General features: G+C 40.0%; 1 protein-coding gene across 5 annotated transcripts in view; it reads right to left on the bottom strand.

The window, feature by feature from the left end:
• Nucleotides 1-19,503, bottom strand: part of patj (PATJ crumbs cell polarity complex component) — a 101,074-nt gene that overhangs the window by 42,075 nt on the left and 39,496 nt on the right. For all 5 annotated transcript variants that reach the window (XM_024258801.2, XM_024258798.2, XM_024258800.2 and 2 more), the window contains 9 exons: nucleotides 14,679-14,948; nucleotides 14,459-14,564; nucleotides 14,320-14,383; nucleotides 12,246-12,326; nucleotides 12,099-12,170; nucleotides 11,702-11,879; nucleotides 11,332-11,442; nucleotides 10,594-10,650; nucleotides 9,185-9,296 (listed from right to left, as the gene is read on the bottom strand). In XM_024258801.2, coding sequence (XP_024114569.1) covers nucleotides 9,185-9,296; nucleotides 10,594-10,650; nucleotides 11,332-11,442; nucleotides 11,702-11,879; nucleotides 12,099-12,170; nucleotides 12,246-12,326; nucleotides 14,320-14,383; nucleotides 14,459-14,564; nucleotides 14,679-14,948 — 1,051 coding nt within the window. The remainder of the gene's footprint in view (nucleotides 1-9,184; nucleotides 9,297-10,593; nucleotides 10,651-11,331; nucleotides 11,443-11,701; nucleotides 11,880-12,098; nucleotides 12,171-12,245; nucleotides 12,327-14,319; nucleotides 14,384-14,458; nucleotides 14,565-14,678; nucleotides 14,949-19,503) is intronic.

Consider the following 19,503-nt stretch of genomic DNA (forward strand, 5'->3'; position numbering starts at 1 on the left):
GGATGACAGCATCTGGTGTGGATGAACTGGACCGACCTGCTCAGAGTCCTGACCTGAACCCCATAGAACACCTTTGGGATGAATTGGAGAGAAGACTGAGATCCAGGCCCTCTCCACCAACATCAGTGTGACCTGACCAATGCACTTTTGGGAGAATAGTCCAAAATTCCTAAACACACTCCTCAACCTTGTTGACAGCCTTCCAGAAGAGTTGCAGCTGGAATAGCTTCAAAAGGTGGACCTACATCATACTGAACTCTATGGATTAGGAATGAGATGATACTTCAGTTCATCTGTGAGCCAATGCTTTTGGTAATATAGTGCAAGTAAACTGAATGATGGTTTAAAGGCCTCTAGGTGGCAGTAATACAGAAAATGAATTCCAACCAATGTTTAATCCTGAACAAGAAGAAGATGTTACATTCAGGTCAATCTTGATTGTTGTTCATCCCCTCAGGGGTCGTCACAGCAAATCAGATTTCACTGATCCACACATTTGGTTTGGCAGAGTTTTACACCGGATGTCCTTCTTGAAACAACCCTGTATTCTCTCCTGACTGGGGACAGGCACAGGGAGACCCTTGTGGCTACATAAGTAGGCAGTAGTAGTAAGGGTCTTGCCTATAAGGACCGTCATGAGACTCAACTTAGCCCGCCTCCTGGGAAATGAACCCTGGTTTCCCACTCACCAGTCCTACATCACAGCCATCCAGGCTTGATTCTTACCTGGATAATCACCATCTGAAGTCCAGCAGGTAGGCGCTTTCTCGTGGTTTCACTGCAGATTCACAGTCAGGGTGGCTTTATGCTGTTGTGGCCAAACTATAAGTCTTCTGTCACCATGATCTTTAGAATAAGAACACGTCACGCCAATCTACACCCACTAAGTCCCAGGAATCCAGGAGGATACCTCTGCACCACACTGGACTGCTCTTAGATCAAACTCTACCGAACTAAGACTCGGTTTAGACTCAGGACAGTTTCACAGACATGGTCAATCGCTCTGGTTTACAGTCAGAGCTGTGGAGCCCTGAGTCCATAAAGAGATATTTTGTAATTAGAATACTGTTTCTGTGTAAGTGTGTGTGTTTGTGTCCACACTCAGCTAATGTGCTTTGATGATTCCTTGGCATCAGATCCGACATTTCCAGCAGATCCAGAGTTGGTTTCTGCAGAACTGTACAAGAGGTCAATAAAATCCAGTTGGAGATTCAGTGTCACCATAACAACAAAGAGGGAAAAATATAAAAGAAAGGGGGGCCTAAGGATGACGTGAGGACACTGAAGCAGGGAAGTGGATTCTAGTTAAAACTTGGGTTTTGTTTCTAATCACACATGAAGCCTTCGGTTAAAGTCCCAGAGAATAAAGTAAAGTCTAACTGTAGATATGCTGTGATTTATTTATTTCAGGCAGGCTCCTTATAGGACAGCAAGCGCTTCTCAGATCTAAAGGCCCAACAGTAATATCTTTTCTATTTCAACGCCTTCATTTTGTCATACTATAACAGTAAGAAGTGACACATTACCTTTGGCTCATTTGATTTGATTTTCTTGTTTTTTAAAGGTTTTGATACATTTTTTTAGTTTTTTTTTATGTTAGCGTCCGGAAGTCCCTCTTTGATCCAGTGAATGCAATTTGTTTTATCTAAATGCTTCAAACTAGGTAGATTCAGCATTTTCCTGCTGGTTCTTGATTCTTTGTTTCATTTTTGTCAGATAAAGCAATATATAATCTACATCCTCACATTTACAACCAGCGTGAATCAAAGTCTCTCATCTGGATATGAACATCTGTCAGCAGCTAGGAGCTTCTGCTGAAGATTAGTCCATCTTTAACTGAAATATAGGATTTCTGCTCAAACTCAAAATCTCAAAGTTCAGAATCAGCTTCAGCTTTCTCTGCTTTCTAAATGGACTCAGTATGTGGCGGAGAGCTGCAGTGACCCGCTGTCCTCCAGTCTAATCTGATTTAACAACCTTTAAATAATAAAAAAAGCTGGAGCTTTAACACAATGACTGATGGAAAATAGTTCATATCTTGCAAACATTTGCATTCATCAGACGCTCCTTAAAGGTTCAGTGTCTGACCTCCAGAGGTGAGACTTTTCTAAAGAGATCAACCGATGGCGCAGTAAGGAGGAGTCATCGTTTCTTCAAGGACACCCCCCTGCAGAAAAACAAGCTGCAGGAAGTAAGAGGTCACGAACATCTGAGCACTGAAGTGCAGATCTAGCACCAGAACTACACTCTTTAACCTTCATGTTTCTAGAAGCTTTTAGTAAACAACCATCAAACATAGACGACCACCTTGTTTCTAGTTTTCTCTCTCGGCATCTTTCTGTCCAGCCTTAAACTCTATATAACAATGATTGTGACGCCTACACTCAAAATCTTTCATGTATTGTAACTTTTTGACCATTAACACGATATGTCAAGTAGATTCTGAAGGAGAAAAGCGGCTGATTTTAATATTCATGTTGACTAATAAAAGATTTTCTAAAGAATTCACTGATACTACAGAAACATTTCATCTGCAGCAGAAGAATGCTCCAATTCCCAAGTCACATCTGGTTCTGAAAGGCTCCAGTCCATGATTTGGGTCTGTCTGCTGCTTTCATTGATCGTGCCGGTTCTGTCTGCTGCTAAAAACACACAGGAGGAGGGGTTTGAATGATCGGATTCAGCTCTGATTTCATTCAGGCTGTGGGTTTGTAACAGAGTTAAACATTTCAGTGAGGTAACTTGATGACCTTCAGGGCAGAACGTGAGAAGGTCATCACTGCAACGAAGACCATTTTGGTAAAAGCAATTTTCCTATTGATCTTGAAGAATAAGAAGATGGTTTTTGTTGTTGCAAATGTAAGCTAAAAAGGGAAACAAAAGCTTTTATGACAGTGTAATCAGCACCGACATCCAATTCAGATTTCTCATCTTAAAGCTCGGCCTTTTTCAGCTAAAATTACAAAACAACATCACTAATTACGTCTCTTGTTTAAAAAAATCCTACAGTTTCCTTTGAATCATTTCTTTTAAAGGATTTAACTTAATTTTATTTTCATTCAATCTCCATTCTGTTGGATTGTGGTCTTTAGGGTATAGTACTTGCATTTTCCAAGTACCGTCCATCATTAGAGAGAACATTTCAACCAAACAGGAACCCTGCCTGATCCACTTCTACTTTTGTGGGTGTTTTTGTTTTCATATCATCATCGTGAAGAACGAAATGCAGCAGAAAAACCTGAGAGAATAGCAGCTTCAAAACAAAATCCTCAACAAAGGAGGAAGGAGGAGGAGCCCTGACTCCTCCTCCTCCTCCAGCTGTTGGTCCCTCCAGACTTGCGTTCACAAACAAACAAACAGAGAAACGTGTGGTTTCCTGCTGGGTCAGTTCATCTCTATCGTTTCTGCTCCAAACACAGATCATAAACCCAACGCAGATGTCTCAGTATCTGTCTTTCATTTGAATTAAAACATTTTCTTTTGGTTCTTACCTGGGGGGGTTCTGAGCTATTACCTTCTTCTTGGAACTAAAGGTCACTAAAGGTCATTTCAGGTCTAAGATTCCAGTCAGAACCAACTCATCATAATACTTTGGGTGCTGATGCGAAGACGGAGTCTGAAAGGGGACGGCACATTGACTGAAGTTAGCTCCTCCCACCTCAATAAAGTTCTGACAACAGCACAGGTGTAGAAACACTTGACATAAAAGTCAATGGAAAATTGCTCCCTTCTGACACCAGCATCTAGTGGTCGTGTGAAGAACTGCAACATTTGGTACTTTGTGGTGCAACTCTTTAACACCGGAGCTCCAGTGTTAATGTTCTTTGATTTTAGTTAATTGTTAACATGATCAATGTAATGACGATGATGTTAATGGTATAAAAGTTACTGTATGTTAAAAATTTTGTGTTTAAGCCTCATGGGCGATGCCTCAGGTGTTAAAGGGTTAAATCAAATTGAGGATTGGAAGGTGGACACATTATACTGACGATGAGGTTCCTTTCTGGCTTTCATTTCAAATGTCAAATGAATATTTTGATATTCAACATGTTTAATGGTCAGAAGTATAAAGTATAATCACACAAGGGTTACTGGACAAGCAGCTCCACCTGGTTAAAGTAGGTCTTCAGGTTGGTGGTAGACAGTCAGGTGTTGCAGGTGAACGTGGTGAGTCTCAAAGTGTCGTCAGCAGACTTTCATCAAGACAGAACTACTGTTAGAGTTTGGGACAGACCCAGGAGTGGAGCTTTGCCAGAGTCAGACTACAACCATGACCAGTACCCAAGGACTTCTGACCTCAGATGTGAAGGAATGAGGGTTTATAGGCAAACTATTCACAACTAACTCCACCGCTTTGACTTGAATGCCAGACGACCGTCACAGGCGACCCCACTGACACAAAGACACCGCTCTGAACGTTTGTAGTACAAGACCATGTGACCTGGACAATGCAGCAGTGGTCTACCGTCCTGTTCACTGATGAGTGATGGGTCACCCTGTACAGAATTGATGGTCGTCTGCGTTGCTAGAGACGATGAGGTGAGCGAAAAGCCAAGGTTAACATGGCCTCCAGAGTTTGCTTTGGTTGAGGAGGTGCAACAGTCTGGACAGGGATCATCAGTCAGAGCACAGCTGATTTGTAGATGGTCCAGTCACTGAGCGACATGTTCTTACCTCAGAAACATCATAGAACCATCATCACCCCCCAATTCCACCAGAACACCCTCAACCTTCTGTTCATGGATGAAAATGCTCCACCACATGGTACCAGAAGTGTCACAGCTGGACTTAGGGAGGTGGGTGCATCTAATATGGTATATTACCAGCAATGACCCCATTGAGCATGTCTGAGACCAGCTGTGACCAGTGACCAGTCCTGGTAGAATTCCACGTGGTTCTTATGGAAGAGTGGAACGCCTCAGAACAACATCATGACTCTAGAGAGGAGCAGGAGATGTTGCTGTCTTTGCAGTAAATGATAGAAATACCTGCTACAGACATGGTATAATTTTTCTTATTTGTGGTTATCTCTATTATTGTTTTCAATTTTGGGGTGATAAATATAAAACTAATAAAAATGTTGTTTCTTCTTTCTCTGTCATCATCAGGAATATCGAAGTGAATTTTATGTATTTAATTAAAAGAAAAAATAAACTCAGGCCAAATAAGAAAAACTTAGATAACAATATCACTAACTTATTGTGAGTAGTGAACATTTGTGTGATGATGATATTTGGTGAGCTCCAAAATGGAGATTTTATCCTGATGACAAACTGTAGGCATGGCACTTTTCCTCCCGTCTGATTCACCTTGAGGGGTGTGGATCTGTGCAGGGACTCTACTGTAAAGCTCTGAAGTTCACCGTTTTCATCACAACTATTTTCTATCGATTCTTTTCCTGGTTGAAGGAAAGACAAATGAAAAAATTCTGCTGCCATGAAACAGAACATTTATTTATTTTTTTGACAAGTAAAAGTTTGAACATTAAATCACTTTCAGGTGTTGATTTGTTTCAAAGTTTTCTGGACAGATTTGTGCAGAAAATAATTTTTAAAAAGATTCTTCACAAAGAAAGTTTTTGATAAAATCTGAATGTTTTTCTTCAACAGATCTTCAAATGATTTTTGTAGAATTGAACAGAAAAGACGAGCTCAGAAGAAAAAAAATCTATTCTAAAAAACACCAGCAGAAGCAGCAAGACAGATGCTTAAAAACATCCCAAGAACCTCAAAGTTTTCCCCAACCAGACTAGCCTCAACCAGCAGCCAGAAAGCCCTCGGCTTCAGCCCCATCTATGATTTACGCCCTAACCACCCCCAACCAGAGCAGCCAGGAAAACCCAGAGAGAAAAGCCTGAAGAGGAGCGAGAGAAGCAAACATGGCAACCAACTGAGAGCGTTCAGTCAGAGCGGCAGCAGGCCTACACACGGGACGGGCTGCTGGTTCCTATGAGGCCTGCAGAGACAGAAACACACATTAACACAAACTGCAACACAAACATGCGCCGACATCCCAAAATCCTCGCAGTTTCACCCGACGATTACTGAAAAGCAGCGTTGAAGACATCTGAACTTAAATTATGATCATGACCTGACCCTGACGACGCCAAGAGTTCAGCAAGACAACAAACATGATGCAGGAAGAAAAAAGTGCAAGGGTTATAAAAATATATTTATATGTATTTACTGCATTTCCACTTCTAAAGCATGTCATAAATATATTCATACTTCAAATATAATGGATCAGAATATATTAATTGAAAAAACATGTTTGCTAAACAACAACATAATTAGTAAAAAATACAGGAAGGTGTCTTAATCTTAAAAATTAAAATGAAATCAATAAGGTTTATTATGTAATTTCTATCTTAAGTAGATCGTTTTTAAAGTCAAAACGTTTATGGAAACTCGTTTAATTTTCAAATTCTAACCTAAAAATAATGCTAACAAGAAAATGTTGGCAAAGTTTTCTGTAAAAAACTATAAAAATACAACAACTTCTGTCAATTTTCTTCTCCTTTTTTAAAGAAAAAAACAAAACGTGTTTTTGAAGCACAGATCTGTGTTTGAGCTTCCTGCTTTGTATATTAGCCGCCTTTAGCTATGCTAGCCTACAGATAGCTGGACTTAGGAGAGTGAAAATTCAAAATTATGTTTATTTAGAGCTGAATACCTAGGAATGCAACAAAAATGTAACAAGAAGTCTCTGCTTTACAGAAAAAAAAGCTTTTCCCTACTTAGCTAACAAATGCTAAATTTTAAGATATAAAACGTAGATGGAATGGTGCTGAACACTGACCCCATAAGGCTGTCAGTGGTATTACACGCACCTCCACAGTTTGAAGGTTTGGAAAATGTAGTTTATAATGTAATAAATGCTGAATTTGCCTTATTTTATTGAGATTACATGTTTCATTGGTTTGCTTTTAGTGGAATTTTAGCAAAGACAGCAACAGAAGAAGATAAAAACAATAGAAGATTCACGCAAAAATGATTGTGAAGCTGATGGTTGAACTTTTAGTAAATTGTATGGACGCTTTGATCTCTGACATTTGCATGTAAAACAGTGGCTTGATTAATTTTTCTGTTCAGAAACAGTAAAGTCCATAATCTGATGTGTTTATTGTAAAGACTGAGGACAGCATAGTAAAGCATTTGCGAGTATTTTTGATGCATTGAGGTAAAAGAGTGAAAAAGCTAAAAAAGGGGGAAAAAAACAACATTATTATTGTGATAAATGCACTGCTAGAGTGTCTGCTACCTCTCAGCAGCAGCAAATAGACAAAGAACAAAAAATGACCTTGTAACACTGAGCTGTTACATGCAATGTGGTTAAAATGTACCTAACTTTAGTACTGCTACATCTAAGAATCAAGGTTAGGTGGACCCGCTGCAAAAAGTTCCTCCAGAGCCACGATTATAGACAGTGTGGTTCTGTGCAGCAGTTCTGGTCCAGTTTTCCCTCTTTTACGGCTGGAGATGTGTTCTAAAAATAGCCTCCGATAGACGAAATCCTGAAGTAAGATTATTTAGGGCTGTAAAACTCCTCACCACACACTTCAAACATTTGAATCAGACAGACGGAACCTTTTTACACTTTTTGCTCTTGTTTAAACTCTTAAATTTAAACCTTCATAGAAAAACAAGTTAAGTATAGAATGAAAACAAAGATCTGCTACCAATCTAACATTTATATAGATTTGTCAAACCGAACACATTCTATACAGGAGACACGGCACTGAGGAGATAAATTGACGACGTCTACAAGCTGTCAGGATGCAGAACACAGTGTGCTATGTATAAAAAAACAAACAAAGAAAAGGTGAAAATTGCACTGAGAGAATCTGTGAAGCAGAGAGACCGCCAAAGGTAAACCACGACATAGCGAGGGACCACTATAAACCCTTTCAGGTTGTGTTCAGCTAACGTCACACACTGGTAGTATAAGAATTTAGGTCTTGTAACCAGTGATATTAAGACTTTTTCTACTAATTGAAATTCTTTCCACTATAAATATTTATAAATATCTATTTTCAATGTACATTCTTAAATTTCCACAGACTTGCACACATTAGATAGAGATTGATGCAACATGTGCTCAAGAACGTGCTGACCGCGGTTTCTTAAATTAAAGTTTAGGTCATGGTTTTCACATTAGACAGGGAGGGGATTCTTTTTTCCGTCTCTACTGTTTACTAAGAGCATTTCTAAAATTTGCAAAATATCAAAGTGGCGTAAATCTTGTTCCAGGTTTTTCTTTCACAGCTCTATTCCGATATATAATCTATAACTAACTACCAAATCCAAGTTGATTGGTCAAAGTCTGACATAGTTTAACTGTAATGCGTGTTCAGTGGATCTGTGTTTTGTACATAGAAAAATATGTTGCAACGCCTGAACACCTGAAAAGCATATTTACATAAACTTTTCATTGTCAGTAGCTGGTTGATCAAGCATTGCTGAGTCCGGTGTGAGTGCATCTCATCAGTGAAGATAGATGTCAGAACCACACAAGCAGATCCAGACAAATCAAAGATCCTCCATGAAAACTCTGAGCTGCAGTTATCTTAGTGAGAAAACAAGACGCTCTTCTCTCTTCCCCCTCGGAGCTTTCTAGATACCTCTCAGCTGAAGAAAACTTTCATTTGAAGGTGCATGTACTGATCCATAAACAGCACCATATTTGCAGAGACTTCAACCGATTTAGGTTTCTTCCCAGAAGAAGCTACAAATGAACCGAAGTCTTCACCAACACCAACCACAAAACACTGAGGCCAAAGTGTAGTTCAGAAAACATCAACATACCAGCAGATCAAGGGTTCAGATCAAATCAAACGCTTCACAAAAGCCCAGCTCCCAACTTTACAAACAAGAATCACCAACCAAACTCAACCCAATTCCAGGAACGAGAACACATTTAGACCCTGAAAGTGGGTCTTTATTCAGTCAGGTAAAGCAGAACAACTGTAGAGATAAGTTACTTGATAACTTTATTATATTCCTTTAATCCAACGTATATTTTTTTAACTTCTTAAGCTCAACGGAAGTAAAAAATGTCTTTAAACCCTTAGTTTTAACGATTCCTTTATCTAGAAATCGTGAGAACCAACAACTGGTTGACCCGCACTCAAGAGCTGACTCACAGCAAACAACCGAAGCGGATCACATCCCAGACGGTATCTCACCTTTAGCCCGGCCCAGCTCTGAGGACTGGCTAAGTTCTGACAGTTGGCTTGGAGGTCTGTAGGGTGGGGGCTGCCTGAGGGGGGGCAGGTCTGCTTCTGGGTTCTGCAGAGGCTGAAGGAAGAACAGGAGGCATCAGATATGAGAACAGCATGTTCTTAGCATGAGTCCTGCTTTTTTTACGTGTTTTTTGCTTCTCGTTTTCACTGCCCACAAAAGGAAACTAGAAAAGAGTTATTAGTAGAGGTGTGTATTTGCAAATCTGACAATACGATCAGTATCACGAAACTCATCTCAAGATATGATACATGTCGTGATATATCCCAAGACTACACAAGAACAATTTTTCACCGTTTTTTTAAGACGAAGCTCCATGTACGTCCTACTACGAAGCACCGCAATCCACTTTTTATATGATACTGGCAGCAATGTGGCACAGAGTTTCAGTTTGGTACCAATCCCAAGTAAAGACTAAGTAGCGCATGTCTCATAACGACAAAAACCACAAGGCTGACTGAACATGTAACACAAGCCAGTTCTCGCGAGATCTTGTCGTTTCGGTCGCAGTGTAGAGCTGAAAACAACAGTAAGACACTGAAGAACGCTCATAAATAATGAATTAAATATTCTGTCATCATTTTAAACTGATACAAGTATCGCCAAATGAAATGTCGTGATATATCACCAAATCGATTTTCCCTACACCCCCAGTTATTAGTGCTTTTGAGTCAAACATGTCGTCATCTGGGAGGTTCAGGGAGGAAAATCCTTCCTGTCAGAATGAAGCTGACGGTCCTTATCAAACTATGTATGTGTCTATTTGATTATTTGATCAAATATCTGATGAGCTGGAATTGTATTATCACTTGCTTTTTTGGGGGGGGCTGCCATGATGAGTGAATTGCTCACTGTCAGATAAATAAATGTATATTCTAGCATGAAGACTTTTAACCAAAGATAAAAAAATGATACCTGAATACATAAAAATGCTTTATTTGGCAGCTAAATGAAAGTATGTAATACAATATTTGTCTTTAAAGGGTTTTAAACTGTGAAAACTCTAAATTTTATGAAATAGTTTAAAAAACAGACACATTTGTAGAGTTTATCACGTTTGAACCATAAATCTCTTAATACATTTTTGCTTTGTTCTCTCAAGAATTGAAGCTCCAGTTTTAGTTTTATTTCATCTTAAATGTCAACTTGTTGGATTTTAAATCAACAGTTTTTACTCCTCATAGCACTAAACATACTTTAATGATAAAATGACTGTAACAAAGGTGACTCCAAACTGGTTTCTGTGCATCAGATGTAACATGAACTCTCTGTGACTGAGGCAGTGCTGCCCTCTGCTGGACTCGTTAGCACTCACAATGTACCTCTGGTTAAAAAAATATCAGTCAGAACTCACCAAAGACTCTGTCCTTTTGGATTTCTGCTTGTAGTTTGATGGCGTAATGGACGCCGGCTGCACAACAAACACACACAAACAAACACAAAAATAGATCAGATCAATTCTACTAGCTCTATTCTGAAGTCCTAAAACAGGTTATCTTGTTTTTTATCTCAAGTATTTAGCCACCAAATCTCAACCAACTGCTTTTACAAATCTCCCAGCATGCATTGCGTCAACATTAAAGGACATTTCACCTAAAAATTGTCTGACTTAAGAGGGAAGTTTATCAAGCTGTAATTCATTAAAAGTGATTTTAAAATCACTTTGTTTTATTTTTGCATTATTAACCTAACATTGTACTGAAAATGAAACAGAAAACTTTGACAAACAACAAATGTTCAGAAGTATTAGTCTGTGTGCTGCTGTTACGGCTAACTTGTAATTGATTTTTTAGCACTTTTGGAATGTTTTTCTCTCTCTCTTTTGTCTGTCTTTCTTTTTTTGTTCCCTCAGCTGTCCAGAGCACCTGATTGGATGAGGACCTGCAGCTCAGAGTTTAAATCCAGCACCTCATCTGTTGATGATGGCAGCAGCAGAGCTTTATCAGGTTTGCCATCCTTAGAAAATTTGGTTCTTGTATTTTTGCTGTTAAAACATCCTTCCCACAATGCATGCTCCAATCAAAAGTCCCTATAGAGTAAAGAAAAAAACAGGATGTGTGTGTGGTGTGTGTCAGGGTGGAGGTGCAAGTACCCGGGGAACTGACGACAGGCTTTGGACGATGAAGACAATGGGACTCGGAGCTGACTTGATGGCGCTGACCGCCTCCTCGTGACTTGCGGCTCGCAGGTCAATGCCCGACACCTGAATGTGTACACACACAAGTTATACAGGAGGCGGGTCATGGACTTGGGGGCGGGTCTGTTGTGTGGCCCTTTTTGTTCAAATTCACAAGAAATGTGTTAGAACTTCCAGAGGAAGGTATTTACTGCAGTGCTCTGTAACTCTGATCTGAAAGAGGTTCATCTGTGAAAAAAACCTGGATCATTCAACCCCTCCCTCCCTCCCTTGAGGCTTTGGTGAGTGAGATGAGATGGGGTGCAGGTATTTTGCGGGGCCCCACCTCCAGGATCTTGTCCCCGGTCTTGAGGCTCTGGGTCTGAGCAGCAGGACTGCCTGGAATAACCTGCTTGATGAAGATTCCCTTCAGCTCCTCTCCGTTCTTCAGCCGCTTTATGACGTGTCGCCCCCCGACGATGCTCAGCCCCAGAGACTCGCCCTCCTCTGGCCACACCTCCACCCTGTGGGGGCACAAATGCAGATTCATCAATAAAACCATCTCACTGAACTTCCAGGGTCCTTAAAAACTCCTGTCGTCAGTGTTCTGTGAGTCACAGTACCAAAGTGTCCAGCTGTTATAACTGGAGGAAAAGTCAGTGAAAAAGTTCCTCACCAACTTGTTAAACTTCATCTCACAGTTCAATCAGTTTTGAGTAACCAGGTAAACTGGTGGGTTTTACCTGCGGGGGGGTCCCCAGTGGCTGTAGGGGGGTGTTTCCTCTCCCTCCCCAGCCTCCCTCTCAGGCAGGACGCTGCAGGTGAACAAACTCGGGGTGAACCTCCTGCAGAGTTCAGTTTTACCTGCAGCAGGTGTGAAGCTCTCCTACCTGCGACCTCCTCTCATTGGCTGAAGGGATTCCCTTTGGCTCCGCCTCTTCCTCCTTGCTGTGTCCATCTTCCTGACAGACCTCCACATAAAGAAAAAACATTATTTCTAAAAAAAAGTCAGATTTTATGTTCCTTTCAGAATCAAATCAGCACTAACAAAAATGTATATGATTTATGTGATTGTTAGTGGAATTAACTTTTTAAACCCATCAAACTAAAACAGTTAACATTTCATTGAGAGAAAATAACTTTATGATAAAAAAATTTTTATTGTACCATTTCCAAGAGTGAAAATAAATAAAGTATGTTAAGTGGAAATTACACATATTATTTGGTAAGATTCCAAGTTTTTGAAGTGTAAAAACATTTGATGTATCAAAAACTGAACATTAGAAAAGATTAAGAACAACTCAAGAATTTTTTTGTCTCATTAAAAGCTGGGCTCCAGAAATGAAGAAAGTATACTTAAAATAAGTCAAAATCATTTTGCTCCAAACTCTTGACAATAGAAAACTTCATTAAAGACTCAAAACAACCTCAAATTGTTTGATTTACCGTATTTTCCGGACTATAAGTCGCGTTTTTTTTCATAGATTCAATGTCCCTGCGACTTATACTCCAGTGCGACTTATATACGAATTTTTAATGATGAGATATGGACCGTAAGTCTAGAGTGCCTCTTATGGTGATCTATGCAATTACTTTATTTACTTTAGTTATTCAGACGTGACACAGAGGATGAAGAATTTAAGGGATTTAGTGATATGGAGTGAGATTGCGTGCAATTAATTACAGTAAAGATACAAAGTTGATGAGTTCTTGAGGCTATAGTTAAATAAAACTGTTATGTTATATAAATGCTACATCTTTTCGTTTTTTTCATGATGCTAATATGTGAATATGTGTTGACACATATTCAGCCTGTTTTCTATTCACTTATGAATGTTATAACTTACCTTCCAGGATGATGTAATATCGTTTTTTTCAACCAGTTTGTAAAATAAATTACTTGAAAAAAATGCGACTTATACTCCGGTGCGACTTATGTATGGTTTTTTCTTCTTCATTATGCATTTTTTGGCCCCTGCGACTTATACTCCGGTGCGACTTATAGTCCGAAAAATACGGTAAGTAAACAACCACTAACAGCAAAAGTTTGGATCAGTGTTCTGCTGGGAGGTTACAATATGCCAATTAAACATATCAGACAATTCTTCTATGAGAATTTATATTTCTAGTTAATGGATAAAAAAAATGCAGAAAAGCTCCACGCAATTCTAATTTTCAAGTACTTAAATTGTATTTATTTTCACTAGATAATAAGAAACTGTAATCATTGGTTCATTTTTAAGGATGTCATTTTAAAGTTTAATAAATGTAGACTGGAGTTGATTATTATTATTCTGGAAACTTTGGATTTTATGAGGATTTAATAAGATGGACCAAATTCACTAAGATGGTTTTCTGATTTTGTTCATTTTTATGTTCCAAAATGAGTCATTTCCACATTTTACAGTTTAGTTTTTGTAACTGTAATCAAAATGAACTACAATTACATAAAAAACATTTGTGCTGAACAAGCAAAAAATACGTTTGAGCTGTGTAACCTTTATTTTTAAGTAAATCCATCTAAATGTTAGTTTTGTTTTAGCTTGTTTTACTTTTTGAATGATTTTGTGGAAATCCTTTTTCCGGATTTCAATATCTTATTTTTAGCATCGACTTTCTTGTCAAGTAAAAATGACTTGTTGCATAGACAGATCATCTACAACTTTGTAGGGATTTTTTTTTATGTTTTAGGTGGATTACACTGACAGGTTGAGGACTGTTGTCATTGATGGAATGAGGGTTTAAATCTGTTTATTCTGTGAAAACCAAGAAAAACAGAGGGGGGCAGCATAGGACTAAAGACACAAGGATCTGGGTGTGTGTTTGGGGGTGTGTGTGTGTTTTATTTGATTGTGTGGCTTTAGTTTAACACAAACACAGAGTGGAATTGAAGCCCAGAGAGCTGATGAAACAGAGATGAAGACAGAAGAAGCGCTCCTGAAGCAGAGCTGTGATGGTACTGACTCGGTGTCGGTGTCGGTCAGCGTGAGCTCGGTGTCGGCCTCGCTGTCTCTGGACTCGGACAGACCTGCAAACATGAAAGTATGTGAGCCGACCTGATGAACATCGGAACACTCGGAGCTCCTGTGGTCGCGCGTCTTACCCAATATAAATTTTCCCAAAGATCCAACGCTCTCGTTGTCCGACCTCGCCAGCCTGTCCTCCTCCTCTTCCTCCTCTTCCTCCTCTTGCTCCTCTTTTCTCCACATCTGAAATAAAAAAGCAGCGATCAGAGAAGAGAATTTCCTATGCTGATGATGAGCGAAGTGAGGAAGATGCATGTTAGGGATTCAGTCAGAAAAGAGAAACTTCAGCTCAGTCACCTCCTTTGCTCCTTTGGCGTCTTCGCTGGAGGAGAGCTTCCATTCTTGCCAGGATGGAGGAGATCTTCTGAGGACCGACTTCTCCTCAGCTGTATTCTCCATCTGATCCACCTCCTCTTCTTCCTCTTCATCCACAGCCATCTCCTTGAGCTCCTCTCCAGCCAGGAGATCAGAGAGCAAAGGGGTGGTGTAGCGAGGGAGACCTCCATCTAGGATCAGCTCTGGTTCCTCCAGCTCCTCCTCTGGGATGACGAGGTTTTCCTCAAAAGCCTGAAACACAGAGGAGCAAACTTTGAGGAAAATCCACACACATAAAAAAAAAGAAAAAAATTGTTAGAAAAGTTTTGGAGGCTCCATCTTTTAAAAATCTTTAAATCCTATTTGCTCCTTCAATTGAAAAGTAATCCAACAATCAGATGATTATAAAAAAAAATATTTTCTGGACTTTTTTTGAAGTTTATTTCATTACCAGGTGATGCTGCTCTGAGAAGCAGAAGGTGATCAGCTAGAGATGGAGGAGTTCAAACATGAATCAATGTGGAGTAAAAGCTGTTAATTATTGTTTTTAGCTTTTAAAATAAATACTTCTGTGCACTGTCCCTGAGAAATAAATAAGAATTCAAATTGGAAGCTGCAGATTGGAGATGAAAATGCAACAGTAAGACAAAATACTTATTAAAGAACAAAAAAAAACGAAAGAGAAAATTAGATTTCTTTCAAACAAAATCTTGAACATTTGAAGCACAAAAACTCACATCTTTAGTTCAATATGTTGAGGAACAAAATGTCTCACACTGCCAGGCTCCAAACTACATTACCCATAATGCTCCAACAACCCATTGAGCTGTGAGGCTTCATAGTTTATTAGTCTTAATAAAACATGATGACAGATATTTTGTGTACCACAGAGCATCCATTTTGGTGACTAAACACATCCAGAATTTACACATAAAGCAGATTGAATTAAAAAAAGCATTGTCAATTTTGGAGAAAATTAAAGGAAGTTTAAGTTTAAGTTGCCTTCAGTCAAAAAAATACAATGAGTATAAAAACAGCCACAGAGCTGTAGCTCTGTGTGGGATGTAGGCTTCCAGAAAACTGCAGTAAATCTCGTGCTTCGTGATATCGGTGGCTCACTTGTACCCGACGGTTAGAACACAGAGAGCATTTTGGCTCGTAAAAGCTGCTGCTTTGGATGGAGATAATGTAGAGACAAGCCAGTTGCTCGGTCAGCAACAAAATAGAAAAAACTAAAATAAGCAACGTCCTTCAAAAAGAAAAAAAATGTGCCAATGACTTTTAGAGGACGTTAAAAAACTGTTGTTTTGTCTTAATTTAAAAAGTAACGAGAAAAGATCAAAATATAAAATAAAGTACACATGGGATAAAGCATGTTTTGATGCATGTCATAAGCATCTTTGCAAGAAGAGCACTTTTCTGAAAATTGTTCAAATTTCCCAAACTGCATTTTTCCAACTGGACCCCCTTTAAAAACTATTTGAATAAAGAAATCGTAATTTTCTATATACATGTCCTCCATATTGAGAAAATGTTAAAAACATCAAAAGAATAAATTTCCATCAGAGTGGGTCTTTAAAAAAAGTATTTTTTTAGCAAAAATGAATTGAATGTGTAAAAAAGATGCAACAAATTAAGCAAAATAATCACTTAGATACACCAGAAGAACAAAAAACTATTTTTTTTGAAGAATTTAAATTAAAGATTGGAATCCCGGCACATGCAGACACACTCAGCCACCATCTAAAACTACCTTGAATTATTTTCATTAATTACTTCAATCATATTTACTCATTTTACCTGTTGGATCTGCATCGTTTACTAAAATTTACCAATAAGCATTAAAATAAAGACTAAGGGAAATAACTTTTTTTGCTGCATGAATCATTTTGGATGAAGCTAACACATAATGAATGTTCAAGTTCATTTTCTAAGAAAATTGTTTGACCACATGGTGGGGAAAACAAAAAGAGGAACTCTTAGAAAATAAATTTATTATGGGTGGAGCGGAAATAGTTTGGCGTCAGAAATCTAAAAGTGTTGAATTTAAAAGGTCTTTGTCCGTTTCGTTTTCGATTTAATGTTTTACTGGGAATACGAATAATATTTCTGTTTCTCTATAATAGTTTAGAAAATGATAATTATGTGAAAGTCATTTTTAATTTTTATTTTACTTTGAAAAACGAATGATTCATGGATCCGGTTATGGCGTCAGTATTGCCCTAGCAACGGTAAGGGGGCGGGGCCAATAGAAAAGTGGCCAATCACACGCACATTTCTGTTTATTTTTTTTATTTATTTTTTTTTTTTACACAAAGTCGGACAGGAGTTGTTACCTGCGCTCAGGAATGCCTCTATAGGCGCGTCGGAGGTTTGATAAACGCTCATGGGGGACTTTTGGAAACTGAACGCCAGTCTTATTGTTCGTATAAAATTAAAGTGCTTTGCCAATCACCGCTAGCTCTGCAGAAAAGGTATGCGTGTGTTAGCCTAGGGGCGGAGCTGGCAGCACAGACTGTTCCTGGAAGAGGCTGTTCTCACTTCGTGACATCACAATGTGAGGATTCACTCATTTTTAAGGATTGGAAGGGGCTGGTACTCGGAGAGCAGGTTTTAAAAACTTCACCGTTCATGTTAGGGAATATGTGTTTACCTGTTTAATCAATTTTGAGGAAGTTTATATTAAAAGTTTTTAAGTTGTGTTCTAATAAAGTAAAAACAAACTGAGAAAGCATCTTGCAGCTGCTGGGACATAATCTAAGTAAAACTGCTATTTTGTACATTTAAAAGGATTAAAATGGAAGTGAACGTCTCTAAAGACTGTTGCTGGAGGCACAGGCCCCATTGATCGAACCAGCTAACCCAGCGGGTGGAGGAGCAGCAGACACCCAGCAGCTGCAGGTGGAGGGCGTTCATGCCCGACAACAGGGGGGAGAAGAGGAAGAGGAGCCGCTCAGGAAAAACTGCAGTGAAACTTTGAACATTCATCTCTGGGAACATAAAGGCTTCCTGCAGCTCCCCAAAGAGCCTTCCTCAGCACATTCTGAGGGGATATCCTGTTCTCACCGCCGCCGCGCAGACATTAGCCCGCCCCGGGAAATATTAATGACAACACTTAGGCTAATTTCCACCGACAAAGCCTCCTCGTCAAGGACTCTGCTACTCTTCTTTTAATTTGGGGCTGGGAAGCCGGCCCACCGTAATGGAGGTGAGCAGCAGCAGACGGCGGTGGAGCGGAGAGCTCATAACGCTAACAGCATCTGCTGCAGACGGATGAGCGCCGGCCCTGACGGCTGAACTCAGACTCATAAGATTTAAAGACGCTGTCGTTTAATATCGCTGCCATTAGAGGATGAGGACGGCCCAGACGAGGCCTCTGCTCCGCGCGAGCACGCGCAATGACGTCAGACCGCTTTTACTGCATCTGACCACTTTAACTTTTCACCCCAGACACGTGAGGGCTCACCTAAATCACACCTGCCTGTCCCTGCATGGGACAGGTAGGTGTGACCATTAATTAAAAGTTGGAAGATACTTAAAGATTTAACCTGAAAGTTATTTGTTGCTTTTGTCCAGACCTGTCGGTTCGGAACTTTGATTAAATGATCCACAAGTTCTGAGCTCGACCCGGCAGATTTATTTATTCCTCCCTCACTTCTCAAGTGGATCAATCCCTGATGAAGACGAGTAAAAAAGCTACTTTTACTAATCAGCAGCTCTGGAATAATGAAGAACAGCAGGTTGACCTCTAAAAGTTAAAGAGCTGTGGCGGTGTGACGGGGGTCGCTTTCAGGTCAACGAGCCCGCTGCCGTTCTGCCGTGAGGCCCGCGCCATCAGAGACTCGTGGGCTGTGAAAGTGGCTGCGGAGCCAAAATCGGCTGCATGTGAAGGAGGAAATAAAAGAGCAGCGTGAAGGATGACAGCAGGAGGACACGGAGGGAGAGCGGCCGCTCAGGAAAAGCGCTGACGGACAGCAGAACACCAGCGGCGGTTCTGAAGAAGGATCACTCCTGCGGGCTCTAAAGACTGAAAGAAACGCTTCAGAAGTCTTAATCGCAAAAGCTCCTTTCTGTTAATTCATCTGCTCCTTCAGCAGCCATCTAACTGTCTCCAGATGGTTGATTAGTCTCAAACACCAGAACTTTTGGATCCCTTCTACTAGTAAGAGGAGTTCAGATTTAGACAATAACTCAAAAAAAAACCCCACCCCTTATTACTACCCTTCCACCACCGTGCTTGAGAATGATAATTAATTTAAAAAGCAAACTTATGAGAAGTTGAGTGAAAACATTAAGTAAATGAGTCTCCATGTTTGCTCAGATGCAGTTTTGGGAAGTTTTTCACCTTGATAAAGAGCAGGAACTTTGATGTTAAACATGCTGACGGTGGAGTCTTTAGACGCAGCTTCTCCGATCCTGAGGTGATTGTAGCTCTCTAACTTCACTGGTCGGTTGGCGGTTCAAGTCCCAGGCTGTAATGTTCACATTTCTTCACATGTGATCGAATGTGTAATGTAACGAGCTCTGGCTGAACGGTGGAGGCCAGCAGGGTTTTCTGTCTCCAGACTGTTGCTTCACGTCCTCTCGCTGTTTGAGGGTGCGTCTCTCAGAGTCAGTTTCTGCATTAAAGAAGCATCAACGACAATCACTTTAACAGCAGAGGAGCACTGCAGTAATACTGAGAGAGGCTGTACCGACGAGTGTCCTCACAGCACCCCCCCCAACCCCCCCAACTTAAGAGAGGGATGCTGCCGGTTGAGCTGATGGAGCACTTTATACCATTCAGCCATCCAGCTGAGTCAGCAGA

The sequence above is a fragment of the Oryzias melastigma genome, linkage group LG4, assembly GCF_002922805.2.
Source record: "Oryzias melastigma strain HK-1 linkage group LG4, ASM292280v2, whole genome shotgun sequence".
Lineage (NCBI taxonomy): Eukaryota > Metazoa > Chordata > Actinopteri > Beloniformes > Adrianichthyidae > Oryzias > Oryzias melastigma.